The 19596-nt window shown below is 41.8% G+C and overlaps 1 protein-coding gene across 2 annotated transcripts; it reads right to left on the reverse strand.

The window, feature by feature from the left end:
- Nucleotides 1-648: 648 nt before the first annotated feature.
- LOC140908655 (glutathione S-transferase-like) lies at nucleotides 649-16668 on the reverse strand. 2 transcript variants are annotated; one of them, XM_073336246.1, is made up of 7 exons: nucleotides 16567-16668; nucleotides 12616-12722; nucleotides 10943-10994; nucleotides 10116-10248; nucleotides 9046-9187; nucleotides 7602-7733; nucleotides 649-1042 (listed from the first exon to the last, which is right to left on the reverse strand). In XM_073336246.1, exons 2-7 carry the CDS (start codon nucleotides 12700-12702, stop codon nucleotides 911-913), a joined length of 678 nt encoding a protein of 225 aa, XP_073192347.1. In that variant the 5' UTR covers nucleotides 12703-12722; nucleotides 16567-16668; the 3' UTR covers nucleotides 649-910. The 2 variants fall into 2 exon arrangements, with proteins under 2 accessions (XP_073192347.1, XP_073192348.1); XM_073336247.1 differs by lacking the exon at nucleotides 16567-16668 and adding an exon at nucleotides 15622-15718.
- Nucleotides 16669-19596: the final 2928 nt, after the last annotated feature.

The raw sequence follows: 19596 nt of genomic DNA on the forward strand, positions 1-19596 counted from the left end.
ATTTGTCTTGCTAATATTTCTGTATTATAGCTTTTTCACATTACTTCATTTTTGAACTGTACAAAGGCATCAATTATTTACTGAACATCAGTGTGAGTCAGTGGAAGAGTTCTACATCTCTGGGCAGAATCCCAGCACCTGACACTCAATCAAGCACCTCTTTTCTCAACAGAAACCAGAAACTTAGGGTTAGAACTACTGAACTTCTAACAATAAAAGCACATTAGCTGCTTAAAACATGCATATATGTGTTGCAGCAGCAGACTCAACACTGAAAAGAGGCTCATTTAAAAAAGATAGCATTTGGGACACATCAATAAAGCAATAACTGCAGAGGGACAGGTAGTTAAAAACAACTACTGGCCAGAACCATGACCCCAGACCTGAATACACATCAGGAAGGTTGATTCTGTATCCAAATGTGTCTCATGCCCATTTTGCCAAGGAATACCTGTTCTGCCTATTTTTTTCTGGAATTAGAATGTGCTGTACCTTGCAGTTAGGGTGTTCTAGGACTTTCCTGAACTCCATTGTGCTACCTAAATGGCTTATGAGAACAAGGTAGGCTACCAGAAAGAGACAGTGTAGGGAGCACTGATCTGTGTCATCAAAGCCCAGCAGTCATTAAATAAATTGCACTCACACCACAAGAGTAATGAGATGTTTTATTTCATTTTATTCTAGTGGTTTAATATCACCCCTTTTGCTCTGTGCATCCTATAAAATTCAGTTAACCATTTCATGTGCTCATGCTGTTATTTGGATTTACTGTGGAAATTTTTGCACACAATTTCTAGCTTGAGTTAACTGATTTTGTCACTATAATTTTCACACTTTGAATTAACTTCACTTTGCAGTTTTATCAGCTAATACACAACTACAGTAAAACAGCCGCCATGATTTTAAGCCATCATTCATTGCCAATGTTGAAAATGCTCATCACTTTTGGAAGTAATTTTGCATCTAGTGGTGGTTTCTTCTGGCTGCCAGGCTGCAGGAATTTCTTAATTGTGGGGATGTTGCTTATCCTTGCTTTAAAAGCCTGGAATGAGAAACAGTACAACATTTAACAGCAAAGAAATAACAGCAAAAGATACTTGGACCAGACATATGTTAATCATGTTTTTAAAAAGAGATCCTCTGGCCTGACCCTGCAATGAATTGTAAGTGAGCTGTGCAACAAAGCCCCATTGACTACAGGGAGGCTCTGTGCAGGTGCAGGGTACAATGCTTCACCCAAGGAATGCCTGCTGTCAAGAGGCTGCCAGAGAACTATAAAAAGAAATCTATGGCCCTGATCTTGTATCTGAGTTTCTGTTTAAGTTTTGTCAGGGGAAATTTGAGTCGTAAGACTGAGGTCTGGATCACCCAGATATTGGACATTGGACTGTAACCTATGGAACTAATCCTGGAAGAACTATTTGCAATGTATGGTAACACCCATGGTTTCATGTTCTCTGTGTATATAAAATCATCCTACTGTAGTTTCCACTGCATGCATCCAGTGAAGCGGGCTGTAGCCCACAAAAGCTTATGCTCAAGTAAATTTGTTAGTCTCTAAGGTGCCACAAGTACTCCTGTTCTTTTTGCAGATACAGACTAACACAGCTGCTACTCTGAAACCTGTCATTATGCAAGGCACTGAATTTAGCCATATGGAGTGGAAATCCATCAACTTCATGAAAAAAATCTTGTACAGATACAGACATCTTCCTTTCCAAATGCAAACAGATGGACATCATACCAAAAGGACTGAAGGTAAAAAAATCCATTACACTCTACATACCACACAGACTATGCTGACATATTGTGCCACACTCTCAAAGAAACTGCGGAACCACCTGATCAACATCTGTCATAAATATAAAGGGAAGGGCAAACACCTTTAAATTCCTCCTGGCCAGAGGAAAAAACCCTTTCACGTGTAAAGGGTTAAGAAGCTAAGACAACCTCGCTGGCACCTGACCAAAAATTACCAATGTGGAGACAAGATACTTTCAAAGCTGGAGGGGCAGGGAGAGAAACAAAGGGTTCTCTGTCTGTGTGTGTGTTGCTTTTGCCGGGACCAGAGCAAGAATGCAGGTCAGAACTCCTGTAAAGGGTTAATAAGCAATCTAGTTAGATATGCATTAGATTCTGTTTTGTTTAAATGGCTGATAAAATAAGCTGTGCTGAATGGAATGTACATTCCTTATTTTTGTGTCTTTTTGTAACTTAAGGTTTTGCCCAGAGGGATTCTCTAGGTTTTGAATCTGATTACCCTGTAATGTATTTACCATCCTGATTTTACAGAGGTGATTCTTTTACTTTTTCTTCAATTAAAATTCTTCTTCTAAGAACCTGATTGCTTTTTCATTGTTCTTAAGATCCAAAGGTTTGGGTCTGTGTTCACCTATGCAAATTGGTGAGGATTTTTATCAAGCCTTCCCCAGGAAAGGGGGTGTAGGGCTTGGGGGGATTTTGAGGGGAAAGACTTTTCAAGTGGGCTCTTTCCCTGTTATATTTGTTAGATGCTTGGTGGTGGCAGCAATAAAGTCCAGGGACAAAAGGTAAAATAGTTTGTACCTTGGGGAATTTTTAACCTAAGCTGGTAAAAATAAGTGTAGGGGGTTTTTCCATGCAGGTCCCCACATCTGTACCCCAGAGTTCAGAGTGGGGAAGGAACCTTGACAACATCCTATACAGCAAACAGGGAAATATTAAGAATGAGCTCTCAAAACTGGATACTCTCATAAAAAAAAAACAACCTTCCACACAAACTTCTTCATGGCTGGACTTTACTAAACACACACTTTGCTTCTTTACAAAAGAAAAAGGACACTAACCCATCTAAACTACTACATGCCACAAGGGGTCACAACAGTGGTTCCCTTAACCCACCCAGCAATATTGTTAATCTGTCCAGCTATACTCTTAGCCCAGCAGAAGAATCTGTCCTATCTCGGGACCTCTCCTTCTGCTCCTCAATCCCCACGAACATGATACAGTTCTGTGGTGACCTAGAATCCTATTTTCGACATCTCCGTCTTCCAACACACCTCTGAATAGCATACTAACCCACAGAGACCTTCCTGCCAACACTACAAGAAGGATTCTGGGTGGACTCCTCCTGAAGGTTGAAACAACAGACTGGACTTCTACATAGAGTGCTTCTGCTGACGTGCATGGGCTGAAGTTGTGGAAAAGCAGCATCACTTGCCCCATAACCTCAGCCATGCAGAACACAATGCCATCCACAGCCTCAGAAACAACTCTGACATCATAATCAAAAGGCTGACAAAAGGAGGTGCTGTCGTCGTCATGAATAGGTCAGAATATGAACAAGAGGCTGCTAGGCAGCTCTTCAACACCACAGTCCATGAGCCATTACCCTCTGAGGGTTACCAAAAGAAACTACAGCACTTGCTCAAGAAACTCCCTGAAAAAGCACAAGAGCAAATCCGCACGGACACACTCCTAGAACCCCGAGCAGGGGTATTTTATCTGCTACCCAAGATCCATAAACCTAGAAATCCTGGACGCCCTATCATCTCAGGCATTGGCACCTTGACAGCAGGATTGTCTGGCTATGTAGACTCCCTCCTCAGGCCCTATGCTACCAGCACTCCCAGCTATCATCGAGACACCACTGACTTCCTGAAGAAACTAAAATCCATCGGTGACCTTCCTGATAATACCGTCCTAGCCACTATGGGTGTAGAAGCCCTCTACACCAACATTCCATACAAAGATGGACTACAAGCTGTCAGGAACAGTATCCCCAATAATGTCACGGGAAACCTGGTGGCTGAACTTTGTGACTTTGTCCTCACCCATAACTATTTCACATTTGGGGACAATGTATACCTTCAAATCAGTGGCACTGCTATGGGTACCCGCGTGGCCCCACAGTATGCCAACATTTTTATGGCTGACTTAGAACAATGCTTCCACAGCTCTCGTCCCCTAATGCCCCTACTCTATTTGCGCTATATTGATGACATCTTCATCATCTGGACCCATGCAAAAGAAGCTCTTGAGGAATTCCACCATGATTTCAACAATTTCCATCCCACCATCAACCTCAGCCTGGTCCAGTCCACACAAGAGATCCACTTCCTGGACACTACAGTGCTAATAAACGATGGTCACATAAACACCACCCTATACCGGAAACCTACTGACCGCTATTCCTACCTACATGCCTCCAGCTTTCACCCTGACCACACCACACGATCCATTGTCTACAGCCAAGCTCTACGATACAACCACATTTGCTCCAACCCTTCAGACAGAGACAAACACCTACAAGATCTCTATCAAGCATTCTTACAACTACAATACCCACCTGCGGAAGTGAAGAAATAGATTGATGGAGCCAGAAGAGTTCCCAGAAGTCACCTACTACAGGACAGGCCTAACAAAGAAAATAACAGAATGCCACTAGCCGTCACCTTCAGCCCCCAACTAAAACCCTCCAACGCATTATCAAGGATCTACAACCTATCCTGAAGGATGACCCAACACTCTCACAAATCTTGGAAGACAGGCCAGTCCTTGCTTACAGACAGCCCCCCAACCTGAAGCAAATACTCACCAGCAACCACATACCACACAACAGAACCACTAACCCAGGAACCTATCCTTGCAACAAAGCCCGTTGCCAACTGTGCTCACATATCTATTCAGGGGACACCATCCCAGGGCCTAATAACATCAGCCACACTATCAGAGGCTCGTTCACCTGCACATCTACCAATGTGATATATGCCATCATGTGCCAGCAATGCCCCTCTGCCATGGGCATTGACCAAACCGGACAGTCTCTACATAAAAGAATAAATGGACACAAATCAGATGTCAAGAATTAAAACATTCAAAAACCAGTCGGAGAACACTTCAATCTCTCTGGTCACTCGATTACAGACCTAAAACTCGCAGTTCTTCAACAAAAAAAACTTCAGAAACAGACTCCAATGAGAGACTGCTGAATTGGAATTAATTTGGAAACTGGACACCATTAAATTAGGCTTAAATAAAGACTGGGAGTGGATGTGTCATTATACAAAGTAAAACTATTTCCCCATGTTTATTTTTCCCCTTACTGTTCCTCACATGTTCTTGTCAACTGTTGGAAATGGCCCATCTTGATCATCACTACAAAAGGTTTTTTGTCCTCTCCTGCTGGTAATAGCTCACCTTAACTGATCATTCTCATTATAGTGTGTATGGTAACACCCATTGTTTCATGTTCTCTGTGTATATAAAATCATCCTACTGTATTTTCCACTGCATTCATCTGATGAAGTGGGCTGTAGCCCACGAAAGCTTATGCTCAAATAAAATTGTTAGTCTCTAAGGTGCCACAAGTACTCCTGTTCTTTCTGCGGATACAGACTAACGTGGTTTGTAGCATTAATGCGGGGTTCATACACTTGGCAACATTCAGGGCACACTCGGAGTGTTGTGTAGGAGCAGTGCACACACGGCTCCTCTCAAGGGCATGAACCTTGGAATCTCGCCCAGATGACATGAACCGTGGGAAGCCTCCCAGGACTGGGCTGAAGGCCCGAGAGCAAGGAATGCGGTAGATAGATATTGGTAAATAAGAATATTAACAAAGTCAGTGTATTCCTTTTATCTGTTGTAATGCGCAGGAGGAGGGAGAGAAATAAAAGAGAGGGTGGAAAGCTGACAGGCAGACCAGCCTGCTTGTTTGCTTAAAGCTTGTTCTATCTTGTATTTGGACCGCAACAGCGGTTGCTACTCTGAAACATCTCTACTATGAAACTGACCTAAAAACTCTATTCATATCTCTATGTATAATGACCTTTTAACTTAGTGTCTCTTTTTTTAAAAAAAATCTTGGCTTAGTTAATAAGAATTGGCTGTAAGTGTGTATTTGGGTAAGATCTGGAATATTCATTGACCTGGTGAGTAATGCGTCCACTCCTTTGGGATTGGTAGAACTTTATCTATGATGAACAACATTTTAAGTAATCCTTATCATATTTGACTTGGCTGTGTGGGTGGGTGCCCAAGGCTGGGTTGCTTTAAGAGAACTGGGTTTTGGCTTCTGGGTCACCAGTAAGATGTTGTATAAGCTGTTTTGTTGCTGGCTTGGTGAATCAAAGTATTAGAATAAACCACCAGTTTAGGGGATCGTCTGCCCCATTCTTTGCACTTTGCCCTGATTGAGCAGTCTCAGCATGGCCCACCTGGGGCACCAGTCACAGTTTCATTTTGACATTGTGGAGAAAACCGCACTTTTGCCTTCTTATTATAACTTTTCCCCTCAACTCTGGAAAAAGGATGAACAAATGATTCTCTCCTCCCTCCTATCCCAACGTGCACTAACTTTTTCTCCACCATTTTCTAGTACCATTTAAAAAAAAAAATTTTTTTTTAAAAAATGGGATTTTCCTTGACCAAAACTAATTTTGTATAGAAACTTCTCATTGAGCATATTTTATTTTTTGAAGGAAATTCCTAACTGTTTTGCAAACATTTCCCAACCAGCTCTTGTGGCCCCAGACAGGTAAGGCCCAAAACTTAGATTCTTTTTTTAATAAAACAAAGTTTTACAAACCCTAATATAAATGTTTTAATACATTTTAAAATCTAATTCAATCAATTTTTTTGTTGGCATTTAGACCCATCCTGGCTGTGTTTACAACCAAAATATGGCAACTTTGCATGAGAGAGTGGAGGAAGCAGTTGTTGGAGCTGGCAAAGGAAAGCTGTTGAAGGAAATGCAGTGGAAGTACTAGGAACCTTTAATCTGAGCTGTTCCTAAGCACCATGTTAGCACAGTGTTGGTGCCAGAGGATTGAGAATTCAAGGAAGCACGCAGTAATTTGTAGGCCAGTAGGCACTCCTTGGGATGATCTAGCCCTGCAGGCATCTCAGGCCCATTTAAGGAACTCTCTGAATACTGTTTGGTTTCTTTGAAGGAGAATTACCATATTTCTAGTTATCTATTCTATTCTGATTCTAAGAGAACCAGGTGATGGTTATGATATTGCAATCCACCAAATTCAGATCGGATTGCAAATCTAAATTTTTCTCTATCGTTTGAGGGGATTCAAAACCAAAGTTTCTCTTCTGTCAGATGAGGGCTTTGGAAGGTAGAGACAAATCCAAACTTCACAGCTTGGACTTAGATCCAATTTTTTCCAGAGCTCACAGAGGTTCAGATCTACTGTTTTAGATCAGGCTCATTTCTCAATGCAAGGCAAAGTACTGATTGGGCTGGATTCTGCTTTTGTTCACACCAATATAAATCAAGAGTGGCTCCACAGATGTTCTTGTACCTAGTCTGGTGTAAAAGTGGTATAACAGAGAGCAGAATCAGGTGCTCTGTATCTTTATCTCAATGCTATTTAAATCAAACCAAATTCATCCCACCTCCGTTGGCTTCGGGGATTAATCTGACCCCATATTCTTATCCTACATAACATGATTTGTTCAGTAACAGTTTTTAATTTAGGCAATATCCGAAACACTTGTACATGTTTAAGAGCCAGATCATCAGCTTGTGTAAAGCAACATAGCTCCATTGACTTCAATGAGGATCTGTCCCTACACATTTCATTGCCTGTTAGAGATATTAATTCTTTTACCTGTAAAACAGGGAATTTGGAGAGTATATCAGGCTTACACTCTTCTGCCATTAGAATGGTTTCAAGCAGCTGTACATCTGCCCTGCTGAATCGGTTGCCAACAAGAAAATCCTGTCCATGGTCTTTCAAAGCCTACAGGGCAGGAGACAATGAATTTATGCATATAAATGAGACATTCTGTGCTCTGGATAAATACATAAAGTTAAGCCTAATCTGACATTTCAAAATCACATCTAGGTCTGTGTAAGAGTTACCCTTGAAAGGAAGCAATACAAAATACAGCATTGTTTGAACAATTAGAAAACTCAATTTCACCATTGTGGTAGGCCTTATTCAAACTAATACAGCTGTGGGTGTGACAGGAAGGTATGGTCTCTGATAGTAGGAGTTTTTTTTAAATCTGTAGCTCTTATGATCACAGCTGAAATGGGCTGGGCAAGGGGATTTACTCGTCTCTTTCTATGGTCCTCCTCAATGCAAGAGTGACCAGGCTCAGAAACCATTTGAAATAAGTGACCTTAAGCAATTCCAGCTAATAGTTTTACTGACAGTGCAGACAAAGCATAATCCTTAAAAAAAAAAACCCCACAAACATTTTATAGACCAGGTGGGAAGACACATTCTTTTAACAGTTATTAATACTAATACTGTATAGCGTGCCATAGGTGTGCACAGGTGACAACTGAATATTGATCTTAAAATGTTTGCACAAGGCAGTTTCCAAACACTATCAATGGTGCGGTGCAGACAAGGCACATCTGATGGAGCACATCTGAGACTCCGTGCAACACGATAGTTATTCCAAATAGCTGTAGGGGGTTCACAAGAAACTTAGAGAATCCCAAGCCACTACGACTTTCTCAGTTCAGTGAACAGTAGAATATATTGGACACCTTCACCTATTCCTGCACATTTCGCACCCTTCTCTCCTTTCTCCCCAGTAAGGGGTGAACTTGGTGTTGGAAGCTTTACATAGTTATCCAATGCCAGGTCTGTTCTTGAAGCCCAACTAGCACTTGGCTCCCCACACTGGGTGTGCTACAAGCAGAACTGTAATGTACTTTATATAGCACGTACATTGTACAGACAGCACCATGTGCCAAGAATACTTCAGGAAGACACCTAGCACAGAAGAGATGCTGATGCTACCTTGGCATCTAACAAAGTCTCTCTTAAAGGGGTTTACTAAAAGATGTCACTGGAAATTTGGAGTACAAAAATTATCCTGGCTCTTGTGCAGCTTTGCCATTATGAGGCTAAGAAAATTCCATCAAGCAAGCTCATAAATTTATACTTGCCTTAACTAGTTCTTCCATGGGCACTCCAAATATATCTGTTCTCATACAATACAGGCTGAATGTGCATTTACTAGCATAGATCCAGGAAATATTATCAAGTGACCAATACTTCAATGGGTGTAAATTGTTGCCTTGCTGTCACATACCTTTTCATATACAGGGAAGTACCTGGTTGTGGCCTTCTCAATGATTGAGGCAAGATGCTTTGCCTTTGCCTCCGGTGGCTGGAGAGGATGATGCATAATAATTTCATTCAGGTCCATTGTTGCTTCCACATACATATCAATCCTGAAAGGCAAAGTGTGTTCACATTGGTTTGAACAACTAGTATTCATATAGATTCCAGCAGTGAAATAACTCCAGGGTCAGGAGGCTTACCACTGACCAATTTGTATTTGCTGTTTAAAAAAAAAAACACACAAAAAAACAAAAAACACCAATAGATATAAGACATCACCTCCTTTTTCAGAGATGGTTGGAATCATCTATATTAAAGACAGGGCAAATATTTTCGTACTTAGCTTCTAAAAGTTAAGCATAGCTATCTAAATCACCCAAATCTTTATTTAGGCACCTAAGTGAAATCAGTGAGAGGGCAAGATCTAATATTAATGACACACAATGTTTCCCGTTAAGAATTAAGTTGGGACATCACTTTAGCTATAAGTGATATTTGTATCCATAGCCACTAGACCATCATACAACAATACAATTTATTTGCCCTTGCTAATTAATCAGAGGAGTTTGGGGACACATAGGGAGAGTTCTCCATCTGCACGAGCATCTTTCCCCTAAATATGCAGTTCATGGGGACAAAGGGCAGGGATTTCCTTGGCTCTTAGCTTGCAAGAACTGTGTGCTGCTTGCACCTGTGGGAGACAAGACCAACAGTCTTCCTGGAAATGGAGAGTGATATTAGGAGAAATTCTGAACCTCTGCAGCTACAGTACATTTGTTATCTGACTGGCTGGGTTTTGAAACTGCAATGACCTCTGATGAGCTAATCAAGATGAACTCACATGTACTTTTCTGCATCTCTCTAATCTAATCTAGTTATTTAACATTGTTCCAGACCTTAGTATTGTTGACCTTGGCTGGAGGTAAACAGAAATGTGCTGGCTCATCATATAATTTATCAGGATTTTTCCCCCTTCTACTGCACATAGAATAATTATTTTTTTATTGCTATCAGAAAAAGGTAGTGCTGTTACCGTACAGTGCTCTCTCCTTCAGGTCCTTCCCGTAGAGACTGTGTTTCCCTGCTATGTAGTTGAGAATGGCTCTGGTCTGCACCATCTTCATTCCATCAATTTCCACCATGGGCACTTGTTGAAACAGCAGATATCCATCTTTTAAAAGAAAGGTGAGACGTATGACTCAAATAAATTACAGTCTCTCTCCCCAAACTATTATCATTGTCGTGGAGTTGAGAAAACCTCTAACTTGCTATTTTCTTTTTAAGTTGAGGGTCTTTTATCTTATACTGTGAAGTGAAAGAAGTTTACAGTAAAATGTGAATGCTATTTCTTGTGGAAAAGGGTAAACATTCTAATAGCTTAGATTATAACAATAAACTTCTTAGAATTGCTGCAAATCCAATAATGTCTCCAAAATAAAACCTTTAACAGTGATTCAAAGGGACAAACGGTGCATTGTGTAGTTTACTCAGGTAAAGTTCCCACTGAGGTCAATAGGGGAAGACTGAAGGATTTGGCCCCTAAGAAAACTTTTATCATGCTCCATATGAACTTTCCAAAATAATAACTTTTTATACAATGTCTTTAATCTGACCATCTCAAAACACTGTACCAAGCAAACTATAGAGTAACATATGTTACTCTTATAAAACTGGTTTAATAGAGTGGAGGTTGGTGTCCAATATTTGAATGAAACAAAATGGTCTTACTGCAATGTCAATTATGATTCACCATGTTCATGAACCAGTCCAGATTTTTCTTTTTAAAAGACAATTACATTTTCAAGAATTTCACATTAGGATCCACAAACAGTTCTAATTAAAAAAAAAAAAAAAAAAAACCTCACCCTGCCGTAACTTTAAAAGATCTTCCCTCGTTTCACAGAATTGTTCTTCAAACTGGAAAACAAATGGGTAAAAAAAGAGAGAAAAAGAGTCTCATTGTTACTGCATGTGTTAGGTTAGGAATCACTTGAGAAAATAATGATTAATAGAGTATTTGCTTTTAGAATTTTTCACGTAAAAAGCAGCTGAAGACTTTAAAATATTCTGTATTTAGATAAAATCCTGCCTCTGTCCCGTTCTCCCTTTACGCTTAATTAAAATTTTGTATAGGAGCCTGTGTTAGATTGTGACTATCCCTTCCCAGGTGTGCAAAGTGAACAGAGAGCAAAACAAACTCTCTTCTGTGCAAGAGGCAGCCACAATGTTCTTGCACTCATGACAGGCAATGACTGGGGTGTCTAAGCTCCCCGTGGTGGGCTGAAAGCAGAGCCAAGCATGCGGGAGGAGGGAGAGCACACACAGTAGCTGTTGGGCTATTCTGTGACTTTTTTGCCACAACACACGGCAAGGGAAGAGAAAGGGTTGTGCAGCAGCAAGAATCCCCAGAGGCTTCCTGGCTGACTGCCAACTGGCATGTCAGAGCAGCCCTGCGGCATGTCTTCCAGAGGTAACATGGAAAGCAATTAGTTTCACAAGATACTTACTAATATTAGTATCCTGTCGGGCATAGAGCCCCAGCCCCACAATGATAGGCATATGGTCTCCATCTTGGCCAATATCAGGCACTGAAATGGGGACTTTCAGAATTGGAAGCATGCATCTCTATAGCTTGAGGTAAAGGGTCAGGCTCTACAGGTGAAGCTGTGAAAGCTGTGAAAAGACTCATGTCCTCTGTGGACTGGGAACAGAGGGGGACATATAAAACGCTGACTACAGTGGTCGTCAGTAAGTATAGCACCTGGGCCCTACTATTTGACCTAATGGAGCAGCTCCATTAACTGTAATTATGTCTCATTGTCACCAGGGAAAGCAAGTAAAGGGAGACATGATCACACATCTAGTCATAAGTTTACATGCTGGCTGTATAGTCACTTGTATACCTCCAGTTCTGGGCACTGCATTTCGGGAAAGATGTGGACAAATTGGAGAAAGTCCAGAGAAGAGCAACAAAAATGATTAAAGGTCTAGAAAACATGACCTATGAGAGAAGATTGAAAAAACTGGGTTTGTTTAGTCTGGAAAAGAGAAGACTGAGAGGGGACATGAATCTGATGATCATTTTCAAGTACATAAAAGGTTGTTACAAAGAGGAGGGAGAAAAAATTGTTCTTCTTAACCTCTGAGGATAGGACAAGGAGCAATGGGCTTAAATTGCAGCAAGGGAGGTTTAGGTTGGACATTAGGAAAAAGTTCCTATTAGGGTATTTAAGCACTGGAATAAATTGCCTAGGGAGGTTGTGGAATCTCCATCATTGGAGATTTTTAAGACTAGGTTAAACAAACAAACACCTGTCAGGAATGGTGTAGATAATACTTAGTCCTGCCATGAGTGCAGGGGACTGGATTAGATGACCTCTTGAGGTTCCTTCCAGTCCTATGATTCTATGGGCAATGAGTTCTGAACTAATGACTTAAAATGGTCACATTTGTAATATGGAACAGTCATTTCCACCAAATTATGCATTGCCAACTTGGTTTCTTTAATTTGGTTTCTTTCTATAAAATAGAAACGAACCTCAACTCCAGCTGCTGCCAACAGCCACCGTATCGTTTCCATTCGGCCTCTTCCATTGAAATAGTACAGTTTAGGTTTCCCAGCCATGCTTCCAAGTGTCTGGCTTCCTGTTAAATTAAATAAAGGAAAAGATTTCAAAGAATCAACACAAGAGAGATCAGTGTCTGTGACTCAGGAAGTCAGCACTGCATTCTCAAGTCTCCCTGCTCATTGTATTTAATATATCTGCATTTCCCAAGCACCTGTCACTAGGGCTCCTACTTGCTGCAATTATATAAATAAAATATAATAATAATGCTGGCTATAAAACAAACAAACAAAACACTGAGGACCAGACAGGAGCAGTAGCTTTTCTCAGAATGCTGGAATTCTTCTCTCTCAATGCTGGACCAAAAGGCTCAGAAAGGCACTCACTGATGGAGGGATTTGTAGCTAAATGCTAGAACCACAGGCTTAGAAAAGCACCTGGTAATATTGTGGGGAGGGCGTTGCATTACCATAGATGCTGAAATAAAGGCCTATAACATCTCAGGTTAGGGAACCCTTCCTTCTTTTTTCTGTTCCCTTCTCTCTTTCCCTGTGTTGGTTGTCGCCTCCACCCACCCCAAAGGGAAGCTGGCTGGCTAGCTCCCTGCCCTATTGCTGCTCCTGTTGTCTCATGGAGAGAAACTCATTTAAATGGACTGAAATGCCATGAGATCAACTGCTTTTTGTGAGATTTTTGCCATTTGGGACCAATATCAGGAACGTAGCCTTGTAAGATTTTGTCCAATCCCAAATCAGAAGTGGGTAAGGGCTCTATGAGGACCACTGGATTCAGTTTTATTCATTCCCTAACAGCTCTGAAGAGTTCTGCTAAAAGATCCTAATCATACAAAACACCTGTGCAATGAGCTGAATGTCAACACTGTTGTTTTAAAGTCAACAAAAGGAAGTGACTAAAACTGAAGTTCAGATTAAGCAATGAAACATGAAATATTTGTCCCAGGAGACTAGACTAAAGAGCAAACTGAATAAGTTACGCAATGGGATTAGAAGCTGTTGCAATGCTGGACTCTGGGAAGGAACCTATATGTTCTTTTTGCAAACTAGAATATCCACCAGCAGAAAGGATTTACTATAGGTTGAGGGGAAAGAAAGGTGATTCCAAAGAGTATAAATATAAACATTAATGGCCTGACGATCAGAGAAGCTGCTCTGAAAGTGCCATAGTGGAACTTGCTTGACCTTCAATCTTCTTTTAGCTCCTAATCTCAAAGGACAATTTACTGTGTCATTAATCAGTTAGTGGGAGTTGTTTTGCTGCTCAGCGCCTTTGATAATCTGACCTTTATTTTAAAAAACAGATGAAATGTTATCCATGGTATTTGAAAGCCTCACTTTTTTATGAATTTGCCACCTGTGGTGATAGTTATCTGTAAGTCATTCAAACAGCTGCTCTCAAACTGCAGTCTGTGGTTACAGGATGCTAACTCTCCTTGTTTCCACCTGCTAATCCAGGTGATAACATTAAATACGCATGAAATACCTTTCTAGTATAACTTTTTCATGCAAGCAATTGCTGTCCTTGCACCTGGAATGTTATGCAATTACAAATGGGAAGGGTGTGTATGTGTGCATGCAACACGCCCCGGTAACATATGGTGCACACTGAAAAGTTTGAGAACCCTTGCATTAAAACAACTAAAATGTAACTCTGTGACTATTTTAAAGCCCAATTTATTTCAGTACTAATTAGTAGAGTGCTTTATGACTGAGAAACTCTCAAAATACTGTACAGATGACACCAAATATCATTATGACTCTTTTACGTAGAGGGGAACTGAGGTATGTATGGACCTTGCCCAAGACCACCCAGTAAATCAATGGCATAGGCATATAAGAATGGCCATAATGGATCTGACCAATGGTCCATCTAACCTTGTATCCTATCTTCCAACAGTGGTCAATACCAGGTGCTTCAGAGGGAAAGGAACAGAACAGGCAATCAGGGAGTGATCCATCCCCTGTTACCCAGTCCTAGCTTCTGGCAAGCAGAGGCTAGGGACACCCAGAGCATGGGGTTGCATCCCTAACCATCTTGGCTAATACTCACTGATGGACTGATCCTCCATGAATTTATCTTAATATATATATATATATATATATATAAAAACAACAGTCTCCTGATTCCTAATCCAGGGTCCAACCACTGGACCACATTATCTCCCAGTAAGTGCCATTTAAAAATAGAACATGCATGTAACAGCATGCTAGTGCATATTAGTATAATTAGTTATGTCGAGTGCTCATTAAGTTATTATGATATTTTTCATCACTTCTATTGGTAACACATTTCTGTAAATACTTATGAAGTGTAAAACTCTTACATGTAACAAAAATCAGAACAGTGGGACCGATCCTCAACCAGTGAAGTCAAGGGAATGATAATGATTTGTACCAACTAAGGGTTTGACCCTGTGTTTTCATTAAGTGTAGTAGTGAGGAGGAAATTAAAATACTATAAATAGAACACTGTTTCTTCAGCATTTTCTCTAATAATTTTGCCTTCACCTCAAGATGTCTCAGATACTTGCAGCATGTTATATAAACATAGTGTACTTTAGCATGTTGCCACACCTCAGAGAATGACCAGAATAAATTTGCAGAAAAAGTCCCACACAAAATGCTTTATTCTAACCAGAAAGCTGTGGTGTGTGCTGTATACTTTGGTAAACCTTCAGCTATCAGCAAGCTAGACTTTTCCCTGTTTTATAACTAAAGGAACTTCAGACAGTAAAGACTCAGAAGATACCCTCCTTAGACACATTTTCTCTAGTAGCCATTTTGTTGTAGTTGCAGAAAAGAAAGTCTAAAGCAAAATGGTATTGTCCTACTTCTGCATTAAATTAAAAGATCTGTTTCACAAGTCCCAGCTGCCTCCTGTGTCCTCAGGAAGGTATTATGGTATTTGTTATGGAGGAGTTCAGCTCTTTTTTATTTGATCATTTTAGATTATCTCCTTACCTCCTCTGCTCTGTCAGCCAGCTTGTACAGTAGCAAGGAGAGTCCAGTGAAAAAACTTTCTTCATTCCAAGTTTGCATTCCTGTTATTGCTGCCTCTCCCCCTTGCTCCTTCCCCTCCCTCAGCTTGTGCTTCCAAACTGTATCCATGCTAGCTTCTCTTTTCAGAAAAATGTCCAGCACTGAAGAAGTAATCAATTTAATTTGCAGCAAAGGAAATGTAGACATTTTTTCCGAATATCTGAGGATAATTAAGAGCTGGAACAGGGAGGTTGAGGAATCCCTGGCCTTGGAGGTTTTTAAGAACAGGTTAGACAAACACCTGTCAGGGATGGCCTAGGCATTCTTAATCCTGCCTCATGGCAGGGTGGAGGATGGACTAGATGAGCTCTTGAGGTCCCTTCTAGCCCTATGTTTCTATCATGGCTAACACCAGTTCAGGCTCCACCAGCAGGAGCAACAGTGTGAGCGCTAGTGTAGATAGAGCTATAGGTAATCACCAGCGTTTTTAGCACTGTGTCATCTCACTCTGCTGAGAGCAGGTCTACCTGATTCGATGGAAAAAAAATGCTGGCAGCACCTACTCTATGCTAGCTCTCCCATAATAGTTAATGCCATGGCAACAATGGAGCTGAAATGGTGTTAGGAACAAATGCCCAGAAATGCCCATGACCTTCAGAAATGCCATGTCTTGATCCTCCCTGAAATCATTATTTTTTTCCTTTCTCCTCTTAACCCTTCTGACGTCTGGATTCCCCTTTTCTCCCTGTGCTACAGCAAGCAGTTGAACAGCACCCGAACTACTTTAATGCACATCAGCCTTATCGTATGGAAAGTTAGCACAACAATTCTATTAATATTTAATCCATTAGACCCATTCACTGAAGTTACTTTCAAACAGTTTGGTCAACTCCCTGTACATTTACATTTCTAAAACTCAGTACTAACCTCTGTGACTCCTGATCCAATCCAAACTCTTCTTGAATAAGAAACAGTGCCTTTGAGTTGTAAGGTTTTGTAGCTCCACCTACTGGGAGGTACATCCAAGTTTGTCCAATAGGTAAAGGAAATGCCCACTGTTAAACAAATTAAATCAGTTGGCTCTGGCTGCTTTCTGACTTGCCACCTGCATCAAAAACTTCCTAATACACACTTGGCTAATCCACAACCCTAAAAGTCCGAAAAAAAATTAATGATGGATTGGGACAGCTATTTGTGGAAAGCATCATTCTTCGTGTTTTCAGTATTACCCTTTCTGGGCGGGAGGCAGCATTTCCCGTCTAGTGGTTAGGGCCCACGGTGACAGCTACACTCAATGGTTAGTCTCTGGCAGCAACCCCAGCTAGTAGGCACAGTTCTTGGGTGGGCTAGGAGAACTTCAGTCCTGCCACTCCACCGGGTTCTGACTCAGGGCTCTGAGAGGCTGGTTCGGCTTCGCTCACTCTGCAGTGCCTTGCGTCAGCATCAAGTCAACTCCCTTCCTTTGCATCCCAACCAGCTGCTGGCCATCCCTGGGGAGTGCTGCCTTCTGGGCTCCCTGCCATGGTCCCAGTCTGAGGGCTGTGGCTCCCCCCATTCCCTGGCTTGTTGCAGGATCCAGCCACGTCTCCCCTGGAGCCTCCTGAGCACATCCTTCTCCTTGGCCTGCCAGCGCCTACTGAGCTGTCTGGCTGCCTTTTAAACACTGCCTCCGTCCCAAGCATGCTTGGCATAGGCGGAGGGCAGGGCCTCCTGAACCCACAGTTGCTCCTTAATCCCCTTCTGTCCAGTGAGTGATTTATACACTCCATCACACAGTCTCCTTCTTCAGAACCAGGGCTGGAAAGCGGTTCTATGTTTCTTGCAACCCCGTCTCTCAAGGAAAAAAATCTGCATTTTTGTGATCCTTCCCTAGCAAGTGAAGGATTTCAGAGCTATACAGCTGCAGGGAGAGGTACCACCACATAATCCCGGGGTTGGTGTTCTTTCATGGTGTTCAGCCTCTGTAGCAGCAGATAGTCACTAGCTGAAAGGCATTCCCGCACAAGTAGTACTTTAAAGCATCCATTGCCCATTTCACTGCTAGGGCCCACTTCTCAGGGAGCAAGCAGGCAGTTTCTTGCAGAAACAACTTCTTCTCCATTGATGTCTAGGGATAGCATCTCACCCAGGCTCACCTTGGAGGCGTCTGTTTGGATTGTAAACTTCTTGTTGAAGTTGGGATGGGCGAGCGATCATGGGAAATCTGCTGTAAATTTGCTACTGACGAACAAAGGATCCCTCCGCAGGTAAATATTGACCTCCCATTAATCAACTGTATGGCTCAACTATGCAAACACTACACAATGGGAACTGATTGATCACTGTGACTTGGGGATTGCTTTATCTCTGTGACTCAGCAAAACCCACATGCCTGGGCTAGTGTCTGCCAGGCACATGGGCCAAGGGTATTGTGGCACTCTGTGCCTCAAAGCAGCAACCTGGAACTCCCATATTCACCACTGTCATATAATTATGATATGTTTTACACCAAGTATGCCTTGTGAGGTATCATTTTAAAAGTCTTCATCTGTTGAACATTAATATCCTGTTGGATCGTATGTGCTATCATTGTATGTGAAGTGATGAAGTTTTGCTCTGTGTGTGTTAATGAAATATGTTGAGAGGTTGGGAACACTCACAACCAGCCTTTCATGTACAACAGTGAAGGATCCAGACATGGCGATGGCTCATTAAAGGGAATCCACACTCCCAAGGGCCATCCCAGGAACTATATACAATGGAGACTTCTCAGAGATAGCACATAGACAATGAAGAATGCTTGAGCAATGGAGACGGACCCCTATGTCACAAACAAAGGTTCTTTCCCGCATGCTGGAAGAAACTATAAAAGAGAGGAAGTGACATAATCACTTGGCCTCATTCTCCCCACAACTCCACACCTGGAAATACGTCTGGAGGACAAAGATTGAAAGGGGGAAGGTGGTCCTGGGCTGGAGGAGAATTCCAGCCTGTGTATTGAAGCTCTGTAGCCGGCTTGTACTATATATCAAGGGAACATTCTGCTTGATTCAAATCCTGTTTAGTTTACAGAACTTAGATTGTGCGCTTATTTTTATTTGCTTTGGTAACCATCTCTGTCCGTCATGCCTACCACTTATAATCACTTAAAATCCATCTTTCTGTAGTTAATAAACCTGTTTTATGTTTTACCTAAAACAGTGTATTTTGCTTGAAGTGCTTGGGAAACCTCAGCTCAGGAACAAAAAGTGGTGCCTGTCCTCTCCATATTGAGGGGGGGCTGACTGGGTTATAAATGTATATTGGTCAGGCTTCTGACCAGGGGAGGACGGTACAACTCAGGGGAGCTGGGGGGAATTGGCTGAAGCCTCTCTATTGTTAGTTCATAAGTGGCTGGGAGAAGCATTCATGTAACTCAGCTAGGTGCGTCCCTGCCTGTGAATGTCTGTATAAAAGCAGTGCCTACCAGAGGTTTGCAGCTTGTCACAGCAACACCGTGTGGAAGGAAGCCCAGGTTGGTGGGACAGAGGGCTCAGTGGTCCCATAGTTCAGGTTGTACCCTGGAGACCGCGTCACAGAGAGGTCTGTGTCAAAGTATGAATTCCATTTTTTGTGTGTGTGAATGCCATTTGTGATTGTACCCTTCATTGTAGATTATAGCATCCATTATGTAGCAGAGGCTTGACACCTAGTGGGTTGATTATGGGTGTATCTACATGGGGGTTTAATCCAAAACTTTTTGTCAGGCATCAGGTAACTCGCAGTCTGTGAGTCGCACCAAGAGCATGCACATGGAATGCTTGTTCCATTTTCAGTTCACATTGTGTGAACATATGGCAGCTGTTTGCTGAAAACTGAGGATACAGCATTTTCTAGGGGATATCTCGCTGAGTAGCGTCCATCCTGGGATTGTTTTTGCGGTAATTAGTGGGAAACCAGGCAGGTTCAATTATTTAAAAAAAATTCCACAGTCTCCAT

The sequence above is a fragment of the Lepidochelys kempii genome, chromosome 3 (genome assembly GCF_965140265.1).
Source record: "Lepidochelys kempii isolate rLepKem1 chromosome 3, rLepKem1.hap2, whole genome shotgun sequence".
Taxonomy (NCBI): Eukaryota; Metazoa; Chordata; order Testudines; family Cheloniidae; genus Lepidochelys; species Lepidochelys kempii.